Below are 23,355 nucleotides of genomic sequence, written 5' to 3' on the forward strand. Positions count from 1 at the left end.
CATAGCACAAACACCAAATGAGTTTCATAATTTTCTGTGCAGAAGCTTTTGCACGTCACGCCAACAAAAAAATATTATTTGTGTCATAACCAACGACGTGCAACTGCTTTACTGAGCTAATGTCCAATGATTTGGGAACAAAATGAGGAACATTTTAATTTATGAAGACTAAGGCAAAACAATTAGACTCAGTTTCAGGTCAATAGTTGGGAAGTGAAAAGTAAGTGATTAATGTGATTAAATTCAGGTGTGACATGTATTTATACTCTGATACTTCTCCATAAAATTCTGTGCAACCAGTAGCTTCATAGGTCACCCACTTGTAAAGGAACTCCACCTGTATGTAATGTATTCAAAAAAGGACAAATCCAGCTGTTCTGTGAAGGCTTCATTAGCAAGCAGGTAAATTATGAAGACAAAGGAAAACACCAGAGAAGTGAAGCATAATGTTGTGGAGAAGTTTGAAAGAGAGGTAGGCTTATTTTCCGGTCAGGTAGTTTATTAGTCTGAGAAACAGATTAATTGGTAACTCTGGAGGAACTGCAGAGATCCACAGCTCAGGTGGGAGAATATTTCGACTGGGCGACTTATTAGTCATGCGCTCAACTAATCTGAGCTTTATTTAAAACAAGGAAGAAGCTTTGTAAGCAGCTTAGCATTAAGCATGTGAGAGACGCAGCAACCGTGGGGGGAGAAAGGTGGTCCAGTCAAAAACGGAACAATCTGACACAATGCAAAATGTTGTGTGACTAAAAAAACAAAACAAAGACAAACCTGCACATCACTCTGAAAGCACCCTTCACAACATAAAACAATAGTGGTGGCAGTATCATGCTCCGGGGATCATTTTCTTCAGCAGAGACAGGAAAACTGATTCCACTTAGAAGGAAGATGAATGGAGTTCATTACAAGATAATCCTGGAAGAAAACCTGTGTTGTGGTGGCAGAAGACTTGAGACTGAGATGGAGGTTCGTCTTCCAACAGGAAAACTGTCCTAAACACACAGTCAGATCAAAGCATAATTACTGTATGTTAGAATGACCTAGTCAAAGTACTTAGATATTGCTGTTAATAGATGTTCCTCGTCCAAGCTTGAGCTTCTTTGTAATGCAGAATTTGTAAAAATAAATAAATAAATAAATAAATGAAATAGTTTAGATGTGCAAAGCTGGAAGAGGTGCAGCAAACATTTACAGATTAGCGCAGCGAAATGTTCTAAAGCGAACTGACGCAGAAATGCAAGCAAGAATCGAATCATTCCTCTTATTGATTCACTGCAAGGAGCTGGATCTTAAAAATAGTTGGGATATTCAAAGTTAATTACGACTAGTGACAGACATATTACTTATGCATGTGCTGCTGTAAGTCAAACTTGTCATAATGAAAGAAGAGAAAATGTTTTGAATGCTATATTGTTTTACATATTCTTTGTGAACAGATGGACGTCTGAGCGATCACATTCTTTAGCTATGATTTGACAAGAGAAGATATGGCAAGATGAAGAAAGTAAATCTTTTATGTTCATCAATCTCCACAAGGACATAAAACACAAATCCAATTCAGTAATTTAAGATTTAAAAAAACTGAAAGCATCATCCAACAGTATCAGCGTTATGATCAGAAGTCAGCTTCAAAAAGAAAAAAAAAAAGATGAAATGAGAAGTATGCATGTGTTTCAGTGTTTAGTGATTTCAAACTGAAGGAAGGTGAAACGTTCACAGCATACGTTCATGTCACTGATCCACACACACACACACTGATCCACACACACACTGATCCACACACACTCACACGCTGACTGGATCTGCTGCTAATGAGCTCGGTGTGTGGTTACGGCGTAGAGCCAGACTGGCTCCACTCTCAGACTGATGGGAGTTCACACAGGAGTCGAATCTTTTTTCCCCATCCTTCTGCCTCATCTTCAGAAAAGCAGCGTGTTACCGTTTGCTGGCGTTATCAAAGCAGTCGCAGGTTCACCTTAAGGGCTCCTTTTCAATCTCTCAGCATTGGGGGAGACAGGCAGACTCAAACATGACTTCATGACGGTCCCTGGAGTGTTTTAATGGTTGTCACGATTATCTCAGAAAAAGTGAAGCCGTGTTTTTTTTTTTTTCCTGCACAAAGCAAGATGTAAATGTTAAGCGTTTCACACAGATTTATCTCTTTTTTTTTTTCTTTTTTTTTTTGCGTAGTCAGTCAATTATGTGATTCGCCGCTTCTTTCTAATTTTATCTCATCACCTTCTGCTCCCCAGTACCAGCCATGATCACCTCCTACCCGAACACCACCCTGGCCACACAAGGCGAGGAGAAGAGGATGAGCTGCATCGCTCACGGGGAGAAACCCATCATGGTGCGCTGGGAGAAAGAGGAGCGAATCATCAACCCCGAGACCAGCCGATACGTGGTTACTGTCAAAGAGGTGGCTGACGAAGTCATCTCCACACTGGTGGTGAGCAATCAGTGTGACTGTGAATCTAACTGAATGTGAGGGGAGTGACGTCGCTCTCAGAGGAAAAGAAGAAGAGTCAAAAAAAACTCTGCACTGTGAAAAAAGTATTTGACCTCCCACAGAGTTCATCTCATGTTGCTTTTTTTTTTGTCACACTCAAAAGTTTAAAATCTTTCAGCAAATTTTAATGTTAAAGACTTGTAAATGCAAAAATAAAAAATAAAAACTGTCTTCAAATGATAATTTCTTTAATTAAGGGGACAAAATGTGAAAAGATAGAAACCTGTAATCGGGTGTGAACGCAATGTGTAATTTTTTTTTAGTTCAACACATATTTGGTTAGAAAATATTAGTTTTAATTCTCCTTTTAAGCTTTGAAATGAGGATTTTTACTTAATTCCAGGACAAAAGTAAAGTGCAGGGGGAAAAAAAGTCACACCCGATTCAGTGACTAGAATAGTTTATATTTGGAAGTGGTAGTCGAACTGTACCTTTTTGAAAGTCCAGCAGAGTGTGCTGCATATTTCTGCAGATCATGCCAACAGTTCGTGAGGACTCGGGGTTCTTCTCCTGTCATGCCATCAACTCCTTCGGCGAGGACAGAGGCATCATACAGCTGACAGTGCAAGGTAAGATTTTGAATCATTTAAGCTCATGAAGGTTGTTTTTAGGAGATGTGGAATAAAACCTTAAAGTAGAAAGGATTTCTTTTATTATTTCTTATTAAAGTTTAAGCCGTACATACTGGTATTTATGTGATCTCACTGGTAATATTATAATGGATTAAATCCATCAGATTTGTCTTTCTTCTGTGCCTGTCTGCTTGCGGATATCTGCTTTTTGTTTCTCTCTAAGCGTACTGCATTTGTTTAAATTTCCTCAGAACCTCCTGATCCTCCAGAGGTGGAGATCCGGGAGGTGAAAGATCGAACCATAGCTCTCCGCTGGACCATGGGGTTTGATGGCAACAGTCCTATCACAGGATATGATATTGAGTGCAAGAACAAATCAGGTACAAACAGAAGGAAAAAAGGAGATCAAAAAGAAAACTACACTAAAGTTAACTGTACTTTCACAATTTCCCATTTTGTTTCTTCCAGCTTCTTGGTTGTCAGCCCAGGTAACCAAAGATGTGTCACCGCAGCTTAACCAAGCCACCATTATAGACCTCCATCCTTCCTCCACCTACAACATCCGCATGGTTGCCAAGAACATTATTGGCAACAGCAACCCCAGCAACGAACTCACCATCACCACTGATGAAGCAGGTTAGTTAGCGTTGACTAGATATCACACGTATATGGCTGCCAACTCTGATGTTTCTGAAAACCGCAGGTGATCAACTACACAAACCAAGCAAAAAAAAAAAAAAAAAAAAAAAAAAAAAGAATCAAAATATGTAATTTATGACACTGTGGAGGTAAAAAAAAAGAAAAAAAATAGTGTAATTTACCATAAACCTGATCTAGAGTCAAAATGCCCTCCTTTAGTTCATTCAAACTTGCACAGACTCCACCACCAGTCTGGGAGTGCGACTCGAATCATGGGAGGTTTGATGGTAGTCCTGCATTTTTTTAACAAAGCAGGGAACACTCCTTGAGTTACACAGAAACTGGTGACACACACTCACAGGTAAAAAGACATAAACACATGTGGTTGCATGAAAGGAGTCACATGAGAAATGATAACATAATTCATTAAAATACATTTAAATAGACAAATAGACATTTACTCACATAAATTATCAGTGTGTTAGTGGCCATTTCAAAATATGTGATAAAGTAGATACTACATCTAAAATAGGGTTAAAATAAACACTTATTTCAATGGAGAAAATAGTTCTGCATCTTGCAAAAGAAACTGTATTTATTTTAATCATTACGTTGAAGACAAACAAAAGTAAATAAAACTATTTGTTGCTGGAGGAAGTTAATGTTCCCTGTATAATTATATGTTTTTAAGTTTTGGTTTTTGGCCAGAATCTGTTCTGGTTCTGACAGCTCTTAGATGGTTGCTTAGTAAGACAATTTCCCAAGGAATTATGATCATCCTAAAAAATAATAGCGGCATAGCTGTTGAACCTATAATTTCATAAAAATGAGAAACATACTCATTCACTACTGCTTTTAGTTACTCCGGTAAGTGTTCACTTATCCTCAATTGCTTATAATGGTTCCCCCCTGGGCATTACAGCTTGCTGCAATGGCACATTTGGTCTAATTAATAACTGAACTGAAGTTATGAAGAGCTTGTGTTATCATTTTTGTCTCATTATTTAAGTGGTAAATCGAAGATGTTGGAATTAAAAAAAAAAAAAAAAAATCTTTACTGATTTGTGGTGAAAGCTTTAATGTTTATCAGAGTGAGACGGTGTACGGAGCGATTCTTAGCTCAAGAGCACCATCTAGTGGGGAAATTGTGTTTTTTTTGTTGTCTTTCCTATTTTCAGTGTGGAGTTGTGGTAATGGTAAATAATGTACGTCATTCACAGCTCCGGACGGCCCTCCACAAGATGTCACTCTGGAGCCCACGTCCCCACAGAGCATCAAAGTGTCTTGGAAGGTACGCTCATAAATTCATGTCTCATTTTGTCAGCTAGGGTTTGACTCGTAATGGTTATATTTGGATATTTTCACTATGTGAGCCTGACAGAACATATTAAATATATATATTTTTTATTGCAAGTGTCAGCATATTAAAATATTTTCCACTATCTGACAATGAAAACAGGTGAGATTTAAAAAAAAAAAAAACATAATCAGATGTGATGCTCACCTGTCTGTGCTTCCTCATCACCCCGTGCCATCCGCACCCACAGCCTCCCCAGAAGCATCTGCAGAACGGTGTGATTCGCGGCTACCAGGTGGGCTACAGGGAGTACAGTCCCGGTGGGAGTCACCAGTTTACTATCATCGGCGTGGATTCGACAGGAGACACCACAGAGAGCATCGTGTTGGACAACCTGAAGAAGTTCACTCAGTACAGTGTGGTGGTCCAGGCTGCAAACAGAGCTGGGACAGGACCGTCTTCACAGCAGGTGGTAACCAAGACCCTGGAGGATGGTGAGCTGGGGTTGAGGAGGGACCTAAAATGTTATTATTCCTGGGGAAAACATTCATGCTCTTTTAAGCATTTTCACATCTTGCCACACGGCCACTAAAAGATGCATTTCTTTAGGATTTTAGTTTATTGCTCAAGAGAAAGTTTATTTTATTTATTTATTTATTTATTTACTTATTTGGTGGTATGGAAAGAAAAGGACAAATAAAATCTAATACAGCTAACACATAAACGCCTATAAAACTAATTTAACGTGAGAAAATCTAAATGTTTCTAAGACACTGTAGACACTGTTTTCAAAACCAAATGTTAAGAAATCTCAACTCATTCATGACTATTACGTGCATAGATTGTTGTGTAAGGACTCCATCTACTGGACACCTTTTGAACAGAAGCGCAGCTTTCACAATCTTAGTTTTCTGATTCTGCTGCTCTCCTGTCTCACATGTCAAAGTGTTATTCGTTTTACATAACGTATTGCTGCCTGTGTGCCGCATCGAATCCAAACCAAGGGAAGAATATATGCCACATATATCAAATCAAAAATATAAAACATAAATTGAGGCTGAGCTTTTGAAATAAATTGCAACGAAAACACTGTAAACTAAAAAGATATGTTATCTTAAATTGTGTAGAAACTTGCAGTTTACCAACAAAAAGGGGATTATTTTGAAGTATAATACAGAGTAAACTGTTGGTTAGAAAGAGAGTAGCTGTGTGAAAACAACCTTTTTTTTAAAATGTTGTTTTATCTGATCAAATGCAAGCAGCAGTTTGGATATATTGGCTAATTTAATGAGTCCCCATTGAATCAAATAACTAAGATCTATGAATTGCTCAGAGAACCAAGACGACTAAATCTGCTTTCCCCCCCCAACTATTGTTAACAACATCTCCTTGCCTTAGATGCCTGTCGTAAAAAAAAAAATTCACATTTATAACATCAACTCCTTTGTAATTATTTATGTAACTTATGTTTTTACTCAGATTCCAGCCAGTGATTAAAACTGTCTCTTCAGAACTTGATCAAACATTCAGAAGCATTATCAGGCCTAAGCTCTCCTCTTTTATCCCTGACAGTGCCGTCTCGGCCTCCTGAAAACGTCTTGGCAGTGGCCAAATCTCCAGAGGTGATTTCACTGTCCTGGATGTCTCTGCCCAGAGAAGCTCTCAATGGGAACCTGCAGGGCTACAGAGTAATCTACTGGGCCAACCTGCCTGACGGAGGTACCGACGTTCACACTCTTGGCTGTCAGTCAGTCTGTCTGTCTGTTGCAATGTTTGCTGAATTTCTGAGGATATAAAAGTAATTAGGGAAGATGACGAGGCACTAATAACAAGCGAAATTACCTGCCAGCTTCATCTTGATGTTTACGGCGATATACGTTCAGTTTGCTCCTGGAATAAACCAGCTCTGTGGCTGAACTTAAAAACAAAAAAATCAGTCAAAGCTGTTTTATTTGAATTGCTACTGATTCCCCGAAGAAGCAGCAGCAGATCCACACCTTAGCGTATCTCCTCGTCTGTGTCAGAACTGGGTGAAATTAGGAACGTGACGACCGATCAGCCGTCTCTGGAGCTGAACGGTTTGGAGAAGTACACCAACTACAGCATCCAGGTCTTAGCCTTCACTAACGCTGGAGACGGAGTCCGCAGTGAACAGATTTATGTTCGGACCAAAGAGGATGGTGAGGGGAAAAAAAAAAAAGAGTATTTTCTGTAACCTATCTTAATGTGTTTACTGTTGGAGAGTTAATTATTAAACGTCTGTGTTTTTCCCCCTAGCTCCTGGTCCGCCAGCAGGAGTGAAGGCTGTGGCCAACAGCAGCTCGGCTGTGTTCGTCTCCTGGCTGCCTCCACTTAAACTTAACGGCATCATCAGAAAATACATCGTCTTCTGCTCTAACCTGCATCCCATGGTATTAGCATTTATATACGACGAGATTTGTCCGAGGCAGCGATGCCAAATTTCCAAATTTCATAAACATTGCTGCAGCCTTGTTTTACATTGTCCTTCTATCCTCGCTTGGGTTTTACAGGTGATGAGTGAGTTCGAGGCTTCTCCCGATGCATATTTTTACATGATCCCAAATTTGGTTCGAAACAGCCAGTACAGCGTCTGGGTGGTGGCGGTGACTGCTGCGGGGCATGGCAACAACAGTGAGAAGATCACAGTGGAGCCTCTGGAGAAAGGTACTTGATCCTCCACTGAAGGAATGATTTCCACTGAATTGTGTTTGATTTGAGGGATTTTCGTGAGTACCTGTTTTGCTTGCGTTGTTCTCAGCTCCAGCTAGAATCCTGACGTTTAATGGCACAGTCACCACCCCCTGGATGAAGGACATTGTTTTACCTTGCAAAGCTGTCGGGGACCCTCTTCCCACCATCAAGTGGCTCAAGGGAAAGTAAGCCAGGAGCCTTTACGTGTCGCATTACAGCCAGAGGCTAAGCTATGCCTGGGAGTGTTGAATCTTCCTGTTTATTCCCAGCACAAACGGGACGCCTACACCTGTTATCGTGGACGGTCGCCGTAGCGTCCAGTGGAACGGGAGCTTCATTATCCGCACAGTGAAAGCAGAGGACTCTGGGAACTACAGCTGTGTGGCCAGTAACAACTATGGGTCAGATGAGATCACACTGAACCTGCAGGTCCAAGGCAAGTGGTTAAACATTAAATGATAAAGATCAACATTTCCACCCACAAAACAATCTAAGGGTCCCAATTTACAAAGCTTTTGTCACCACAAGCAGCGTGCTTGTGGTGACAAAAGGTCACAACAATCTAAGTCGACAACGTTTTTCATCATGAGGAGAGATGCCAACTGAAATATGTTTAGGAGTAGCACTCATGAGTTTAAACTTAATTTAATTGTTTCTGGTGTTACAAAGGTAGCAGTTAAACACTTCTGTCAGTCATTGACTCAAAGGTTTTAGGATTGCTTGTGATTAATTTAATAACGCTTCACATTACGCAGATATTCTATCATTTTGTGCTGTTTTGGTGTTGATTTAATATTGATGAAAGTTATCCCAGCCATAAACCCTCTGCTTTCTGTCTTCACAAGTTTGCTTGTCTTTAAAAAAAAAAAAAGAACAAAATCATTATTATAATCTCTACAGTCAGGATAAAAACACTTTCGATGTATTTTAACGTCACTGTATATTATAATTGTTGAGCATTGATTGTTTTATGTTATTACAAAACCACAAACTGGTAAAAAATAAATAAATAAATAAATAAATAATCACCCAAAACATGATCAATACACTGACCTGTCATCCACAGTACCCCCTGACCAGCCACGTCTCACGGTTACCAAGACTACCACCACATCAATCACGTTGTCATGGATACCTGGAGACAACGGCGGGAGCTCTATCAGAGGTGAGGTTGTTACCCTTGAACAAACTCACACATAATCATCTATAGCCATTGAAGCGAAATGGAAAGTTTGTTACAACTGAACGTGACGAACGCGGCCACTAATAAGGAGCCTCCTACAAACGTGAAAACAATCATCCCCCGTCTGTGTTTTGTGATAGCCTTTGTCCCTCCCTCTTGCACTTTGGTCTAACTCCGCCGTTCCGTGAACGGGTCTCATTATTTGCTGCTACAGCACAACAGTTAAGCTAGATTAAAAAGCAGGAGAAGAGATTAGGCTCTTTTTAGAGGAAGATTAAAGCGTTCCATCTTACAGCGCAATCACAACGAGACTATTTGTGGTGATTTATCATTGCTCCTAACCAAACTGCTCCTTTCTTTTGTGTTGTAGTCACCACAGCAGCTGCTCAAGATGCTTTCTCTGTTATATTTGCTTTGTTTTCCTCCGCACAACATCATCCATCACCAGAACACACTCACCAGAACAAATCCCTGCTGAACATAGGAGATCAAGTTATGGCTGTTTGGACGTAATCCACAAAGATCTTGGTCACAGAGGTCTATATGTGAGGACATTAAAAGATCATACAGGTAGCCAAATATATTACTTGCTTGTGGAATTTAATGCAATTCACCTGAAATAAAGTAGGTTACCACATATTGTATTAAAGAAATGTGTAGCAGAGAAGTTCTCTTTCAGAAACAAGAGACGCCTCGCAACCTCTTTCTGATTGAGATTTTGAATTTTACCATAAAACTGGAAATTTGCCTCCTTTTGTAGCCTTCAGCCACCTGTAAATAGTGGTTTTATTATGCGGTTTTCACCTCGGTGCTTCCTCCAGATTTCAATAAGACTCTTTCACACTCAAATAAGTAATAAAAAACAAATCATATTTATTCTGAATTAAATATTGACTTATTTCAGCTTTCTTCCTTTTTCTCCCCTTCCTTTTTTCCAGGCTACATCCTGCAGTACTCGGAGGACAACAGTGAACAATGGGGCAGTTTTCCCATCAGCCCCAGTGAGCGGTCATATCGTCTGGAGAACCTGAAGTGTGGCACATGGTACAAATTTACCCTGACGGCGCAGAACGCCGTGGGTCCAGGACGCATCAGCGAGATCATTGAAGCAAAAACCCACGGGAAAGGTGAACAGTGTAGATGTCCGTGTTTTTTCTTAGCTTTTAAGCTTCAAATTAAACAAATTGCCATAACAATCGTTTATGATCTCCGAGGTTAAAACTTGCAGATTTGAGAACATTTTTTGTTTTGTTTTTTTGCATCTATTGCAACAGATTTAAAACATTTTGATTTAATGTAAAACAACGATATTACAATTAAACATCAGGTAAATCAGCATTTTGTTAAAAACTTTAGAGATTTAAACCAGTTTTTCTGCTTTCTGTCATTTCCTCAGAACCACAATTTGCCAAAGAACATGAAATCTTCACCAGCATCAACTCCACCCGGGCCAGGCTCAACCTGGCTGGCTGGAACAACGGCGGCTGTCCAATCACCTCCTTCATACTGGAGTACCGCGCGGTGGATTCGGCCACATGGACGACAGCCCAGCGCACCTCGCTCACCAAGAGTTACATCCTGTACGACCTGCAGGAGGCGACGTGGTACGAGCTTCAGATGAAGGTCACCAACAGCGCCGGCTCAGCGGAGAAACGGGTCACCTTCGCTACTCTAAACGCCGATGGAAGTAAGTTGGGAGGAAAGTTTGTGATTGCGTTTCACGATCATTCTTCCCTGAGCCAGTGAGCAACAGTTAAAGTAGAAACTGTTTTGTTGGACAACACTCTGTGGTATTCAGAAAATTTGATTGTGCGATTAGTGGTCAGAAAACTTCAGGAATAGATGTAGAGAATAATGATGATGCGGAGCAGGGATGTGGGAAAGTGTCAACACTCGTCCAATAGGAGGAGACAATACACATTTGAGAAGATGAAATGAGAAGTTTTCTTTTGTAAACCACATTTTGGAAAATACTGACACAAAATCATTAAAAAACAGTAGAAGACAGTTAGCAAAAAAAAAAAAAGCTCTGGATACAGCACAGCATTGTTAGGGAAAACCATTCTCCATGTGATATTAAACATAAAGTTTAATGTGAGGCATTAGTAGTCGGAAAGTAGGAAGGCGTCTATGGAACTGAGCAGCCAAGATAAATCTATAGGCTGTTTTTGAGTCTAATCAATAACAGGCTTACAGTTTTTATATTGCAAACTTCTCTGCAGTCCTGCCTGCATCCAGCCTCGGAAGTGCAGAAAGAAAACTCGGGTGGCCATCAGAGTCTCTGCAGGCCATTGGGTTGCTTTATGTGCCTTTCAGGACTGCATTTTGTGTTTGCTCAGCAAGAAAAAAAAAAAAAAAAAAAAACATATAACCTGTCAGGAATGAAGGCAGCTGGTGACGCCCCCGAGGTGCACTCAAGACTCTCTGCTTGTTTCTGTGTTTTTGCAGAACTGTGTACGCTGTCTGTTAGTTTGTCATGAGCGCATGTTTGTGTCTCCAGGCTAAGGCATATATGTGGATGCTGTTGTCACTTTGACAGCGAATCGATAGCTCTGCTTCTCAGGCTAACACGGACTCGGCACTCTCCTACAAATATTGTGTCTTAACTCTTTTCTATTTTAACCAGAAAGACACACCTTTACTAGCCACTTTATTAGGAACACCTACTAAGTTTGTTGTTAAGTCAGCGCGTTTAGGGACTTGCGCACGTTGAAGACAACTTGCTAAAGTTGAACTGAGCGTCAGAATGGTGGAGAATGTATTTAAGTGACTGTGAAACGAGCCTGGTTTTTACAAAGATTACGTTGTTTGTATTTTCTGATGTCTACCTCCCATCGAATAATGCTCATGCCACAAAGTTCCAGTTTTCTCAAACTGGTTTCTTGAATATCCCAGTGAATTCAATGTTGCTCCAGTGCCTTCCGCAGTCATCAGATTCCATTCAAGTAGAGTACAATCTGCAGCAATTGCATAATGCCATCATGGCGAAATGAACCAAAACCTTTGAGGAATGTTTTCAACATGTGATGACTGAAAATTAAGCCACTCGTGAAGATAAAACGAGGTCCGAGGAAACGGTTTCAAATAAAATCTGGGAGCTTCAGAAAAAAATGTCAGGAACAAAGTGTCAAACGTGGGTTTTTATATATCATAAGATCGAACCAAAGCACTTGGACCCAATTAATGGAGATCATCTGTGGAAGATTATGATCAAATATGGGTGTTCAGAAAAACTCATGAGTGTAGCACACAAATCCCCATGATAAAAAAAAAAAATCTCTGTCCTTTATGTAGCTGGGTTGCATACGAGCCACAGCACTTTTCTGTGATGCTGCGAAATGAAAGCCATGGCAACAACAATGACGTGGACATGTCCTCCGGTTTTAATGTCAGTATATTCAACCTGCGAAGGCTGCCAGCTAAAACAAATAATGAGGAAGTGACAGGTTGTGTTGTTTGCTGAAAACTTGCTTATACAAATGAAGAACTGCAGGCCGGTATGGACGCCTCCTACCAGGCTGCTAACAACATACAGTACATAAAAGACTGAAGTTCTCTAACCAACCAACTTAAGAGAAACCCTCCACTGAGTCCATTAGGCTTATGAACAACCTATTGGCAAATTTACCAACCTTGGAAAAGTGAGTTCAGTGTCATGAGTGAGTTTGGTCATGAGTCGTACACATAGATAATGAAAGTGATTGTTTAAGCGAGTGCCGCCTCGTTTGCCGTTACGTATTCACCTTGAGGCCGCTCAGCGACTTGAGACTTTCCAAGTCAGAATATTTTGATCTGAGAACTCATAAAACAGACATCTAAGTGAAACGAGAACATAGCTTTAGTTCTGTTTAATACCTCTAAATCAAACACTAACAGTTAATGTGACCGGCAGGAAGGAATGGGGAAGGTTCTACTGTTTTTGATGCACATTGGTTTTAATGCAGTAATGCAATTTACTTGGACAAGTCTTTAGGGAGTGGCGTCAGTGTAGCTTCACTACAGGGATGCCGTGTGGCGCAGCGGTTAGAGCGGGCGCCCCGTACAGAGAGGCGGTCCCGAGTTGGACTCTCATCAACCGTTATTCTGCTGCACTTCTTCTCTCCCTCCCTCCCTTCCTGTCTGACTGCTGTCAGATAAAGTGCGGTAAGAAATTTTTATAAAATAAAGTTTCACTACAGTCTCAGTGCACATTTACCTAATAATCCTGCAAATCCTGCGTCTTAAGGGAGGGAGGAACTGAGCCGCTGCATACTAAACAGTGCACTCTACTGTGTAATGGACAGGAGGAAAATTCAATAGTATCTGCAGTGTAATAAAGAACATATAAAATTTCAATATCCAGGAATGATTAGTTTTTAAAGTGGATATAAAAATCGGGCAAATGGAAAATTACTTATCAAACTATATTTCCCAGGAGTTTTTGATCCTCATGATCCTTTTCCGTGATACATAAAACTTACTCCTCTTTTCCTCCACAGGCATTAAGGTCAACACTGATGAGGCTGGTGTTTGAATTACACGGGAAATATCTAACCGGTTTCCATTTCTGCCAAGGTACCATCCCTCCTCTGCTGAAGACAGGAGATCCCATCTCAGACAACATGTCAGGCAGCGGAGGGCTGAAGATGGTGGTGACCATCACCTCCGTCCTGGTCGTGGCCGTGCTGGTTTTTATAATGCTAATGGTGCTAAAGAGGAGACGGAGGGAGCAAAGGCTCAAAAGACTCAGAGGTAAATCTTTAGCAACAATAAAAAACCTGGACAAGTGTACCACCTGCTGCAATTGTTTTAAGCCTTAAACAGATTATAGGTTTCAAAAATCCAAATTGTGCTCTAATTTATGTTTAATGTTTCATACATTAAACAATCTAACTGTTAAAGAGCTGATTCATTTCACAAAGCAGTGTTTCTTTACCACACCTCCGGATCAGCTAACACAGCGTCATTTATTATTATTATTTTTTTGATTCTTTTGCATTTTATTCTGGGAAAATGTGGAATTTTAAAATAGAAACTGTGTGTGAACCCTGATGAATATGAACTGCAGACAAACTGAGAGATGCACAAAATGATAGGCAACACCTTTTTTGAAGGGGTGTGCATAAGACTGACATAATACAGTCATAAAGATAATATAGCACCATTTATGAACATGAAGGACTCTTCGTGAATGGTTATGACTGTCAACATGAAGTGTCATTCGGTAAATAATGACACTTTTAATGCAACTTTTAGTATAACTTTGCATTAAACGTGTCATTATTTACCGAATGACACTATGTGTCAACAGTCATAAACATTCATGAAGGCTCCTTCATAACAGGTGTTACGTTGTGTTTATGATAGTGTAATGTCAGTCTTATTCACACCCCTTCAAATAAAGTGCTACTAAATGATACAGAATGTCGTTAAAATCTTCCGAATGCTCAAGTCTGTGAAAACAACAGCAATAAAGGCAAGAATGATGCTAAAGTAAGTTTGTATTAAGAAAGTTTGAGTGTGTGTGTATTTTGCAAGGCTCTAATAGATCGGAAGTACCTTTCAGTAAGAGGACTCATCATACATGCTTGTAAAGTAGTCCCAGTTCTGTACCTTCACAACTCCGACGAGGCCGTTTGTGGTACTAACCACCTCTTTGCTGACTTCACAGATGCCAAAAGCCTGGCAGAAATGCTGATGAGGTATGTATTCCTAATTTTGATTTGTGCACGCTCATTTGCTTTCAGACAGAACATAAATCACTCGGCAAGCCGGAGTCACAGCGCCGTTCAGTAAAAATCAAATGTATTGTTGGTGCTGTCCATTCACCTTCGCTCAACTTCTTGTCAGCTTAAGTGGAACCGAGTTTGCATTCCTGCAACACAAGAGTCACACAGCTGAGGAGATTACCTGGCGTTTTTTTTTTTTTTTTTTTTCTTTCTCTCCCTTCACAGTAAAAACACGCGGACGCCAGACACGGTGAACAAGCAGCAGCAGACGCTGAGAATGCACATCGACATCCCCAGAGCGCAGCTCCTCATCGAGGAGCGGGACACGATGGAAACAATCGGTAAAACGCTCGGGGTGGAACCTGCTTCCCTCGGTCGCCGTGTGCGCCACGCTCACAGCTTCCTAAACCCTGCTTCCTCTCTGTTAGATGACAGGTCCACTGTGCTGCTGACAGACAATGATTTTGGGGAGACCACTAAGCAGAAGTCTTCCACGGTGACCCACACAGTCCACTACCAGTCTCTGTCCCAGGCCACTGGGCCCCTGGTGGACGTATCCGATGCCAGGCCCGGAACCAGTGAGTCCCACCACCGTCAGTGCTCAACATTTATTTCCTTTACTACTAACAATGTCTCGTTATGTGTTGGTGACAATAACAAAACTGTTGTGCAAGTGATGCTGTGATTTTGTTCTACGTTGTAGCTGAGAATCTAGCATGCAGTGTTTTCATGTTACGACCACACCCTCCAATTTATTGGAGACTAAAGAGGCAAAATTAACTTAAAAAATAATAATTGTAATTTAGTTTGAAAAAACAAGTGTTTTTTTTTTTCATTCAAGCCCCCTTAACTCTGATAATCCTAAGTAAAAACCAGTGCATTCAGAAGTCAGCTAATTAGTAAACCAGTGTGTAAATTAATTTAAGTATCGGTTTTAGTACAACTAAGGCTCAGCAGCTCATTTGAGCACATTAGTGAACAAACGATATCATGCAGACACAACAATGAACAATTTTGAAAACTTTCTCTTTCTTCCCACTTCACAGCTTTGCACTATTTGGACTTGGTCTGTAACAAAAATCCTAATAAAACACATTTAAGTTTGTGACAAAATCCCAAGGTGTATAAATGCTTTTACAGCTTTATGTAAATACACTTTTGCAGACTTTAGTGCTGGAGTAACTTGGCTCAGATACACAAAATACACAAAGGTGATAAAGCTTTACTGCACTTTCATCTGAAATATATGCAAGGCATTAAACCGCTCCACTGGTTTTATTTAAAATGGCCCTGATACAGTGTGTTGTCTCACAACGACAAACTTATTTCTGGTGTTTAGGCTCTTCTGAAGCCAAACTGATGAAGAGTAGCGATCTTTATGTCTCTGTTTTGAAACAAAGCTTCCCGTTGATGCCCACAAAGTACGGCATGAGGGTCACATTTAGGTAGACGATTAGTTCTGCAGGCTGATTAGAAACATCCACTTATTCCTTATTCTTCTATCATTTTTTTTTTTGCAGCTTATCTGCCGGTTCACTTTTAAATAAACAAATGTGACGACAGGAGACAGAACAATGTTTAATCCTTGTAAATAGACACACAAACACTGGCACCCATTCGAGTCTAAAGCACAGCCTTTAGCACACAAGCAATGAGTCACATGACCTGACCAGTGTGAACTCATATTGCTGACTCAGAGCTTTCCTTCTTTCTTTCTGTCATTTCATCCCTCCATCTCTGCTGACTACTGTTACCAGCTTTATTCTTCTCTCTGCGTGGATCTGGCCTCAGACCTTTTCTAAATGGTTTTATTATCATCGGCTCCTGCAGTGGATGAGGCACCTGCGGCATGCTGGGGTCAAGCTGAATGAGACAAAGGTTTTAGGTTTCTGGAGTTTGACAGTGATAAAAAATATATATATATATATATATATTTGCTGAGGGCAGAGAAAGCAAACAAGAAGGGGGAACTGTATGAAAACAGAAGCCAAGACATCCGACTGCCTAGATATTCTAAATGTTGCACGTCGTCAGCGTTTCATGAATGTCCTTTAAGTGAATGTCAAGAAGCTCCAACAGACCAAGCTGAGATCTTCACAAACAGCTTCTTGAAAACACGGAAACTTAAACACTGTTGTTAGATCTGTTGCCAAATTAACTGCACAAATACATTCAGAAAACCGTAAAGGTTATTCTGTTACAAACATAGTAAAATAAAGTCCAAACAAGTTGCTGTCTTTGTTGAAACAGGTTGAACAATTGAAGTTTTGGAAACTATTAACTAGTTGGTCACTTCTGCTAAAAGTCCAACAAAGATTTATGGTATCTAGGTTAAGAAAAGTTGGTGTGCTCCTTTTGAATTGTGAATCAGGGGAAATAAGAAATTAAGAAATTGTCTTGCCGGATTTAAAATATTTGATAGATTGCTGGCGTTTTTTTTCCCCCCTAAATTAATCCAAAGATGGATGCGAGCGAACGCAGATCTCCATTTTAAATGATTAAAACTGAGATGCAAGGATTTTGATTCAAAAGCAACAAAATTAAAACAAAATTATGACCAAATTTTGACTCACATTTAGTTTTATAATATATATTTTAAAGTATTTGTATGGTTGGGGTTGCACCAAAATGTCCTTGGCAAAGCACTTTATTGTTTCTGTCTTATTTAAATTTGTCCTAAACTTTTGCATATCTACTGAATGATTGTGATGATTTTCAGCTGACAGCTGCTAACCTGAACAAAACAACTGACCTTTACCCCCCCCCCAAATCACTGCTAGACCCCACTGCCAGACGCACTGCCAAAGCTGGACCTGCTGCAGCACGGAGCCGCTACGCCAGCCAGTGGACTCTGAACCGGCCGCATCCCACCAGCTCCTCACACACCCTGACCACTGACTGGAGGCTCCCCACTCCGCGCGCCACCGGATCTGTGGACAAAGAGAGCGACAGCTACAGCGTCAGCCCCTCCCAGGACACAGGTAGAGCCGGAAAAGATAGGAAAAAAAAAAAACCCACACAGACAACATGAACTCAGTCTGTTTTTAAAGCTAGAATGTATCGGGAATATGTCAGAAGTTGCTTTTGTGAGATTGTAAAATGCATCAGTCGGGAAGAAGACTGCTCTTGTTTTTAATCCAAAAATGTTGGCTTGGTACTTTATTTTCTTCAAAACTCAGACTGTGTAGCCCAGTCCTGCCTAACATTATTACCTTATGAATCCATCATAAACCCATTCCATGTATCTTTACTTTTCCCATTATGCTTTGCACCACTGGTCAAAACAAATCAAAAATCCCTTTAAAAACACACAAATATCAGCAGAACAATCCAATGCATGAAGTGCATTTTGTTCACAATGCACCCCCTCCTTATCAGATCGCGCACGGAGCAGCATGGTCTCAACAGAGAGTGCGTCTTCCACCTACGAAGAGCTGGCCAGAGCCTACGAGCACGCCAAGATGGAGGAGCAGCTCCGTCACGCAAAGTTCACCATCACAGAGTGCTTCATCTCTGACACGTCGTCCGAGCAGATGACAGCAGGGACCAACGACTACACCGACAGCCTGACCTCCAGCACACCATCGGAGTCGGGCATCTGCCGCTTCACCGCTTCCCCGCCCAAACCTCAGGATGTCAGCAGGGTCATGAACATGGCCGTGCCCAAGGCGCACAGACCAGGTGAGGAAGTGGAGCTTGGACGATGACACGGAGTTACAGCGTTGGTCAGGATGACCCGGTTAAAGTCCAGCTGAGAATCAATGGCGCAGATCGAAAGCTTTCAGCATTCAGCCGTTAGAGGCGTATTCCAACGTGGCTGTCGCTGAACATATTTCTCAAGACAATAAAACAGCATCTTTAACCATTTATAAGTATATTTTGGATGAACAGTTTGACAATAACCTTCTCTTATGCTATACATCTTTTGCATAATAATCCTCCTTAATTTGTACTTTTAAAGGAAGAAAATAGATTGAAACACATTTTATTAGCTAGTTAATAGCCTGTCTTTGAAGGCTCCTTAATTAACTTTCGGCCAGCTCCTCTTTTAATTGCACTTGGTTTAGCTTTGTATTCTGCTGTGTGTCTCATTAGTCTTTAGACTTCTGCTGGAAAATCAGGTAGTCTCATTAATCATCACTTGATATATATTAGAAGAGCTTTCTATTGTTGCCTTGTTTATCTGTAGCTTCCCCTCCTGACAGACTGACAAAGCCCATCAGACTTCATAAAATCATAATTAGGACATGAGGTTTCCTACTGCACCCTTGGCATATGTTTTATTGTTAGGGATTTTTTATTTCCCAGAAATGATTCCCCTTTTTTTAATTTTTTTTATTTATTTTATTTTTTTTATGCAGTGCGGCTGCTAGCTTACCTTACATGAACCTTAGCTTCTCTGTAAACCCATCAGTTACTTGATCCAGCAGCCCCACGGAGGCGGCTGACCACACGCCATGCACAGACGGCCCGAACTGAAAAACACTGTGCTCTCTGACACATGCGGACAGCTCGTCCATCACCCGTCCTGCTCTCATGCGATAGTCTGTCTGGGACCGCTGATAATTAGCGGTGCTGGAGGTCTCCTCTTACAAGGAGCGGAAGAAGAACTTTGGGTCTGCAAATGTGCCGGAGGTTCCCCGTCAGACAGCAGCCGAAGACATCAGATCTCCTTCTTAGGTTTCAGGTCTCATTATATCATGAAGTGCTGTGCACAGGACAGCAGGCATGTCTAGCAAAGAGAGGGCAGCTAAAGGCTATCTGTCAACCTGATCTCAAAGTATTGTAACTGAGTACAAAACAGCACTTTGCTGATAAAGGGGAGACCTATCAGGATGACAACAGGCTCTTTGCTTATCAGACCAGAGTGGCGACTCTCACTGCGAACACTGTGGTGTCACTTACACTGGGAGTACAATGCAGAGATTTAGGATCTTAATTTGCTTGTTACGTTTTTGTGGCGTTAATGAATCTTTATGGGGACGTAAATGTAAACTGAATAATTGTACATGGCTACATACAAAACACTTTAAGTATTATGTGTACAGCAGGTGTAAAAAAAAAAAACACCTTGTGTGTTTTCTTGAATTCTCTCTTTCCTCTCTATTTTTTATCTTCCTCTTTCCCTTGAATTATTTTTGCTCCACCTCTCTTAATTTCTTAACCCCAAAACTATTTCTAATAATAAAACAATGGAAATAAAAATCACATTTTTGTGACCCAAGAGTACTTTTGGCAAAAAAAAAAAAAAAAGTTTGGACAGCCACACCAGCTTCATGTTAAATTTGTGTAGTAACGGGTCGTAGTCTCACATTTCAAGAGTCTACTTGCTCGGATTTGAACTAGAGCCAAATGAAAGAAGAAATGATGACTATGCAGTTAAATCAAATGAAATGTGAGGTTTTAGCCTTGGATTATCTATCTCAATAATAACATATGAAAATGATTAAGTGGAAAAAATATTAAACTGATATAGTCCAACAGTGTTTGGATACGCTCTGGTGTGAAATCCAGAGCCAGCAGAGCTGCTGATGTGCCTCACACTAAGAGTGAACGATGCGCCTTCAGCTTTACTACCGTCTCTATTACATTACTGAGTGAGCTCAGCTGATACCATGTTGTATAGACACAGGCATACGGCGAATGCTTGAGTCAAAACGCCTCACATGACTGAGATCTATGAGATGCACATTCGGTTTCTGTGTTCAGTTTTTGTTCCCTGTAAGGCACGACAGAGGAAGGTGTCACCTTCAGGCGGCCCTGTAAATGTGTTACTTGACACACAAATGTCGCCGTTGCTTGTACATATCTTTCAGACACAAAATGCTGTTTCGATGATGCACTTTGGTGTCTCATCGCTGTACCACTCGCAGTTTACGAACTGATTAATTTTCAAACTTCATTTCTAATGAGCTCCCAGGGAAACACTTGAATCTATATTTAATTCAATTAACGCTTCAAGCCATTCATCATGCTTGCCGGCACTAATGGGGCTTATCCATAACCAGAGTAATTTATTCATTCTTCCTGTGAACCCTGGAATCCATCCCCTGAGGTCACACACACACACACACACACACACCGACTGAATGTGCAGAGGCGACCTTGTCTGAGCTTGCATTAGCGCAGAGATTCTGGCAGGAGCTGTGACTGTGCACATATAGCACACCTACCTTCTATCCGTACATGTGTGGGTTGTGTGTGTGAGGGTCTCCGTGTGTGGGAGAGATAATGTGTTAAGAGCAACCTTAGAAGTGAATGGCGTCTCTCTAATTATGTGCCGATCTCTGCATCTGTGAAATGATAAAATGTCGGTTCTGTCTGAGCTGCATAGGAGCTACAGAGAGCGTCAAGTGGTCTGGACACCTGGCTTTATATTTGTGCTGAATTACATGCAGAAGGCAATGCATTTAGGAAAAGGAAAGTCTACTCATCCTCTTTTCCTTATCTTGATTTAACACACATGTCCAATCTGTGAAATCATCAGCTTCAAATACCAACACTATGTAAATGAGCGACATTACAAACGTTTATAAAATAGTGTTTTGCCCGTTGTGTTTTTGAGGTACAAGCTTGTTTTGCCCTCTAGCCGTTAGCTTCAGCCTCCTGACCAACGTATTTACCAGAATCTCACTTCCAAAAATTAAAATCAACTCCATTAATGTTTATATGTCGTCACTTTTATTGTATTTTCAGTTTTCCCAAACACCACAGTAATTATTTCTAACGCCGTTTACTGCTTCTCTGTGTGTTGCCTCCCAGGAGGAGAGTTGGTCCACTTACCGCCCTACCTCCGTATGGACTTCCTGTTGAACCGCGGTGTGCCTCTGCCAGCCCGAGGAGGGGGCGTCAGCAGCAGTAGTGGCAGCAGTAGCAGCGGGGGAGGCGGTGCAGGAGCTGCAGGACCGAGCGGAGGTGGTGCTGGTGCTGCCGGGGAGTCAAGAGGAGGCGGCGGAGCCATGGGTCAGGCCTGCCTTGAACCCCAGAGGAGTCGTACCCTAAAGAGGCCTCCTCCGATGGAGCCCACACCCATGGAAGTGCCCTCTCCTAGGGAGGTGCAACAGTGGCAGCCAGGAACTGCCTCTACCCTTCCACACAGGGATGTCCGGGAGAGGGGGGAGGCCCGGGGCGAGGTCCGAGGAGAGGCGCCCCCCTCAGGAGATTTAGCCCAAGCACAGGCTGCCAAGCTCAGCACCTCACAGGAGTCACTGCTGGATTCCAGAGGACACCTGAAACAGAGCAACAACCCTTATGCCAAGTCTTACACTCTGGTATAACACTGGGACACACAGGACTGATTCAGACACACAGGACTGATTCAGACACACAGGACTGATTCAGACACACAGGACTGCTGCAGACACAATCTGAGAGGAAGAACAAAAGACAGACGACCGGCACAGGAAGGACAGATTACCACAACAGAAACTGTTGTACATAGAGCTGTTTCTGACATGCGTCTAAAGTGGATGCTTTTCTTTGAGTCTGTCTTTCTTTCTTTGACTCTTTTCTTTCTGTCCTCTCTTGCTCTTCACTGATGCTTTCACACGTTTCTTTCTCTCACAACTTGCTCCTCTTCAGAAAGGTTTTCTCTCACAGTTCTTATTTTCTACTTGAGTATTCTTTTATTCGAAAGTGACAAAATAAGAGGATGGCCAAAATGATTTATTTAAAAATTTGAGAAAGTTAAAAAAAAAAAAAAATAAGAATATTGAATTTATATCAAGGACAATTATAGTCATTATTATTATTATTATTAATATTGTATAAAAACAGAAAATATCTAAAAAAAAATATGAAGGGGAAACTGAAGAGGACTCTGAAGCACTCTGCAGGAGAACGTTGCTTTCTTAATTTATTTTTATTTTTCATTGTTGCAGTGTAATGAAATATGTGATTGGGTAACAATGAAGATTTTAACACAGCGAAGAGCCTATAGAGGAGGAAGAGGAAGCGTGATGCCAGACAGGACCGCCAATGCTGACCAATCGAAATGTTTTTCAGACTCTCTGACAACTTGCATGGCGACTGATCAAATGACAATTACTAGGAATGGCTGGAAATCCAAAAAAAAGAGAAAAAAAAAAAAGATAATTTTGTCACTCTGAGAAATTATACAATGTGAATATATATAAAGAGAACACTTTTATTTGTGGATATTATGGGGAAAATGATTTGGTTAATAAAGTCCTTAGTCTTGTTTGCACACATTCGAGTTTGATTTACACTTTCCACAACGGTTTTTTTTTTTTTTGACCATTTTATCCAGGAAAGATTGGTGGATGAAAAAAAGTCCCGGTTCACAGTCTCCACTCTAATTCATCCAGAATGTGTTCTGTTGGGTTCAGGTCAGGTCTCTGTCTGGGCCAGTCAGGTTCTTCAAAACCAAAACCTGCTTGTTTCTGTATGGACCTTGCCTTGCACGAGTTCACAATCATTATGGAACAGTTTCCACAATGTTTGGGAATTTTTCAAAATGGATTGGTATCCTGCGGCAGTAAGAGTTTCTTTCTGGAGAACACAACATAACAACCAGAGTTGCTCTTGTCTTCAGGATATATCCCTCCAGGTCCACTCACCTCGCTTTGTGGCTGAGTTGAAGTTCTTCCCCTTTGCAGCAGATTTCCTTTACAGTGTATTTTCAAGCACTGAGGTTTGCCACAACTATTAGAAGTGCTAATAAATATTGAATGCTTTATTTTGGCCATTTTCACAGCATTCTGTAGTCGCTG

The 23,355-nt window shown here is 41.0% G+C and overlaps 1 protein-coding gene across 5 annotated transcripts in view; it reads left to right on the forward strand.

Annotated features, from left to right (window-relative positions):
* The window catches only part of dscamb (Down syndrome cell adhesion molecule b), a 124,316-nt gene extending 101,487 nt beyond the window's left edge, over positions 1–22,829 (forward strand). Inside the window, exons 12-34 of one of the 5 annotated variants that reach the window (XM_016662340.1) lie at positions 2,256–2,452; positions 2,985–3,081; positions 3,336–3,464; positions 3,553–3,720; positions 4,944–5,014; positions 5,271–5,514; positions 6,593–6,739; positions 7,045–7,200; positions 7,298–7,437; positions 7,552–7,705; positions 7,800–7,917; positions 8,002–8,168; positions 8,799–8,897; positions 9,854–10,042; positions 10,312–10,602; positions 13,470–13,646; positions 14,566–14,596; positions 14,849–14,964; positions 15,052–15,216; positions 17,404–17,604; positions 18,002–18,304; positions 21,386–21,915; positions 21,954–22,829. In XM_016662340.1, the coding sequence (XP_016517826.1) occupies positions 2,256–2,452; positions 2,985–3,081; positions 3,336–3,464; positions 3,553–3,720; positions 4,944–5,014; positions 5,271–5,514; positions 6,593–6,739; positions 7,045–7,200; positions 7,298–7,437; positions 7,552–7,705; positions 7,800–7,917; positions 8,002–8,168; positions 8,799–8,897; positions 9,854–10,042; positions 10,312–10,602; positions 13,470–13,646; positions 14,566–14,596; positions 14,849–14,964; positions 15,052–15,216; positions 17,404–17,604; positions 18,002–18,304; positions 21,386–21,900 (3,875 nt within the window). In that variant the 3' untranslated portion in view covers positions 21,901–21,915; positions 21,954–22,829. Of the gene's footprint in view, positions 1–2,255; positions 2,453–2,984; positions 3,082–3,335; positions 3,465–3,552; positions 3,721–4,943; positions 5,015–5,270; positions 5,515–6,592; positions 6,740–7,044; positions 7,201–7,297; positions 7,438–7,551; positions 7,706–7,799; positions 7,918–8,001; positions 8,169–8,798; positions 8,898–9,853; positions 10,043–10,311; positions 10,603–13,469; positions 13,647–14,565; positions 14,597–14,848; positions 14,965–15,051; positions 15,217–17,403; positions 17,605–18,001; positions 18,305–21,385 lie in introns of all 5 variants that reach the window. The other 4 variants (XM_016662339.1, XM_016662342.1, XM_016662341.1 and 1 more) reach the window with 4 other exon arrangements.
* The last annotated feature ends 526 nt before the right edge of the window (positions 22,830–23,355 follow it).

This window comes from Poecilia formosa, unplaced genomic scaffold (genome assembly GCF_000485575.1).
Source record: "Poecilia formosa unplaced genomic scaffold, Poecilia_formosa-5.1.2 Scaffold369, whole genome shotgun sequence".
Taxonomy (NCBI): Eukaryota; Metazoa; Chordata; class Actinopteri; order Cyprinodontiformes; family Poeciliidae; genus Poecilia; species Poecilia formosa.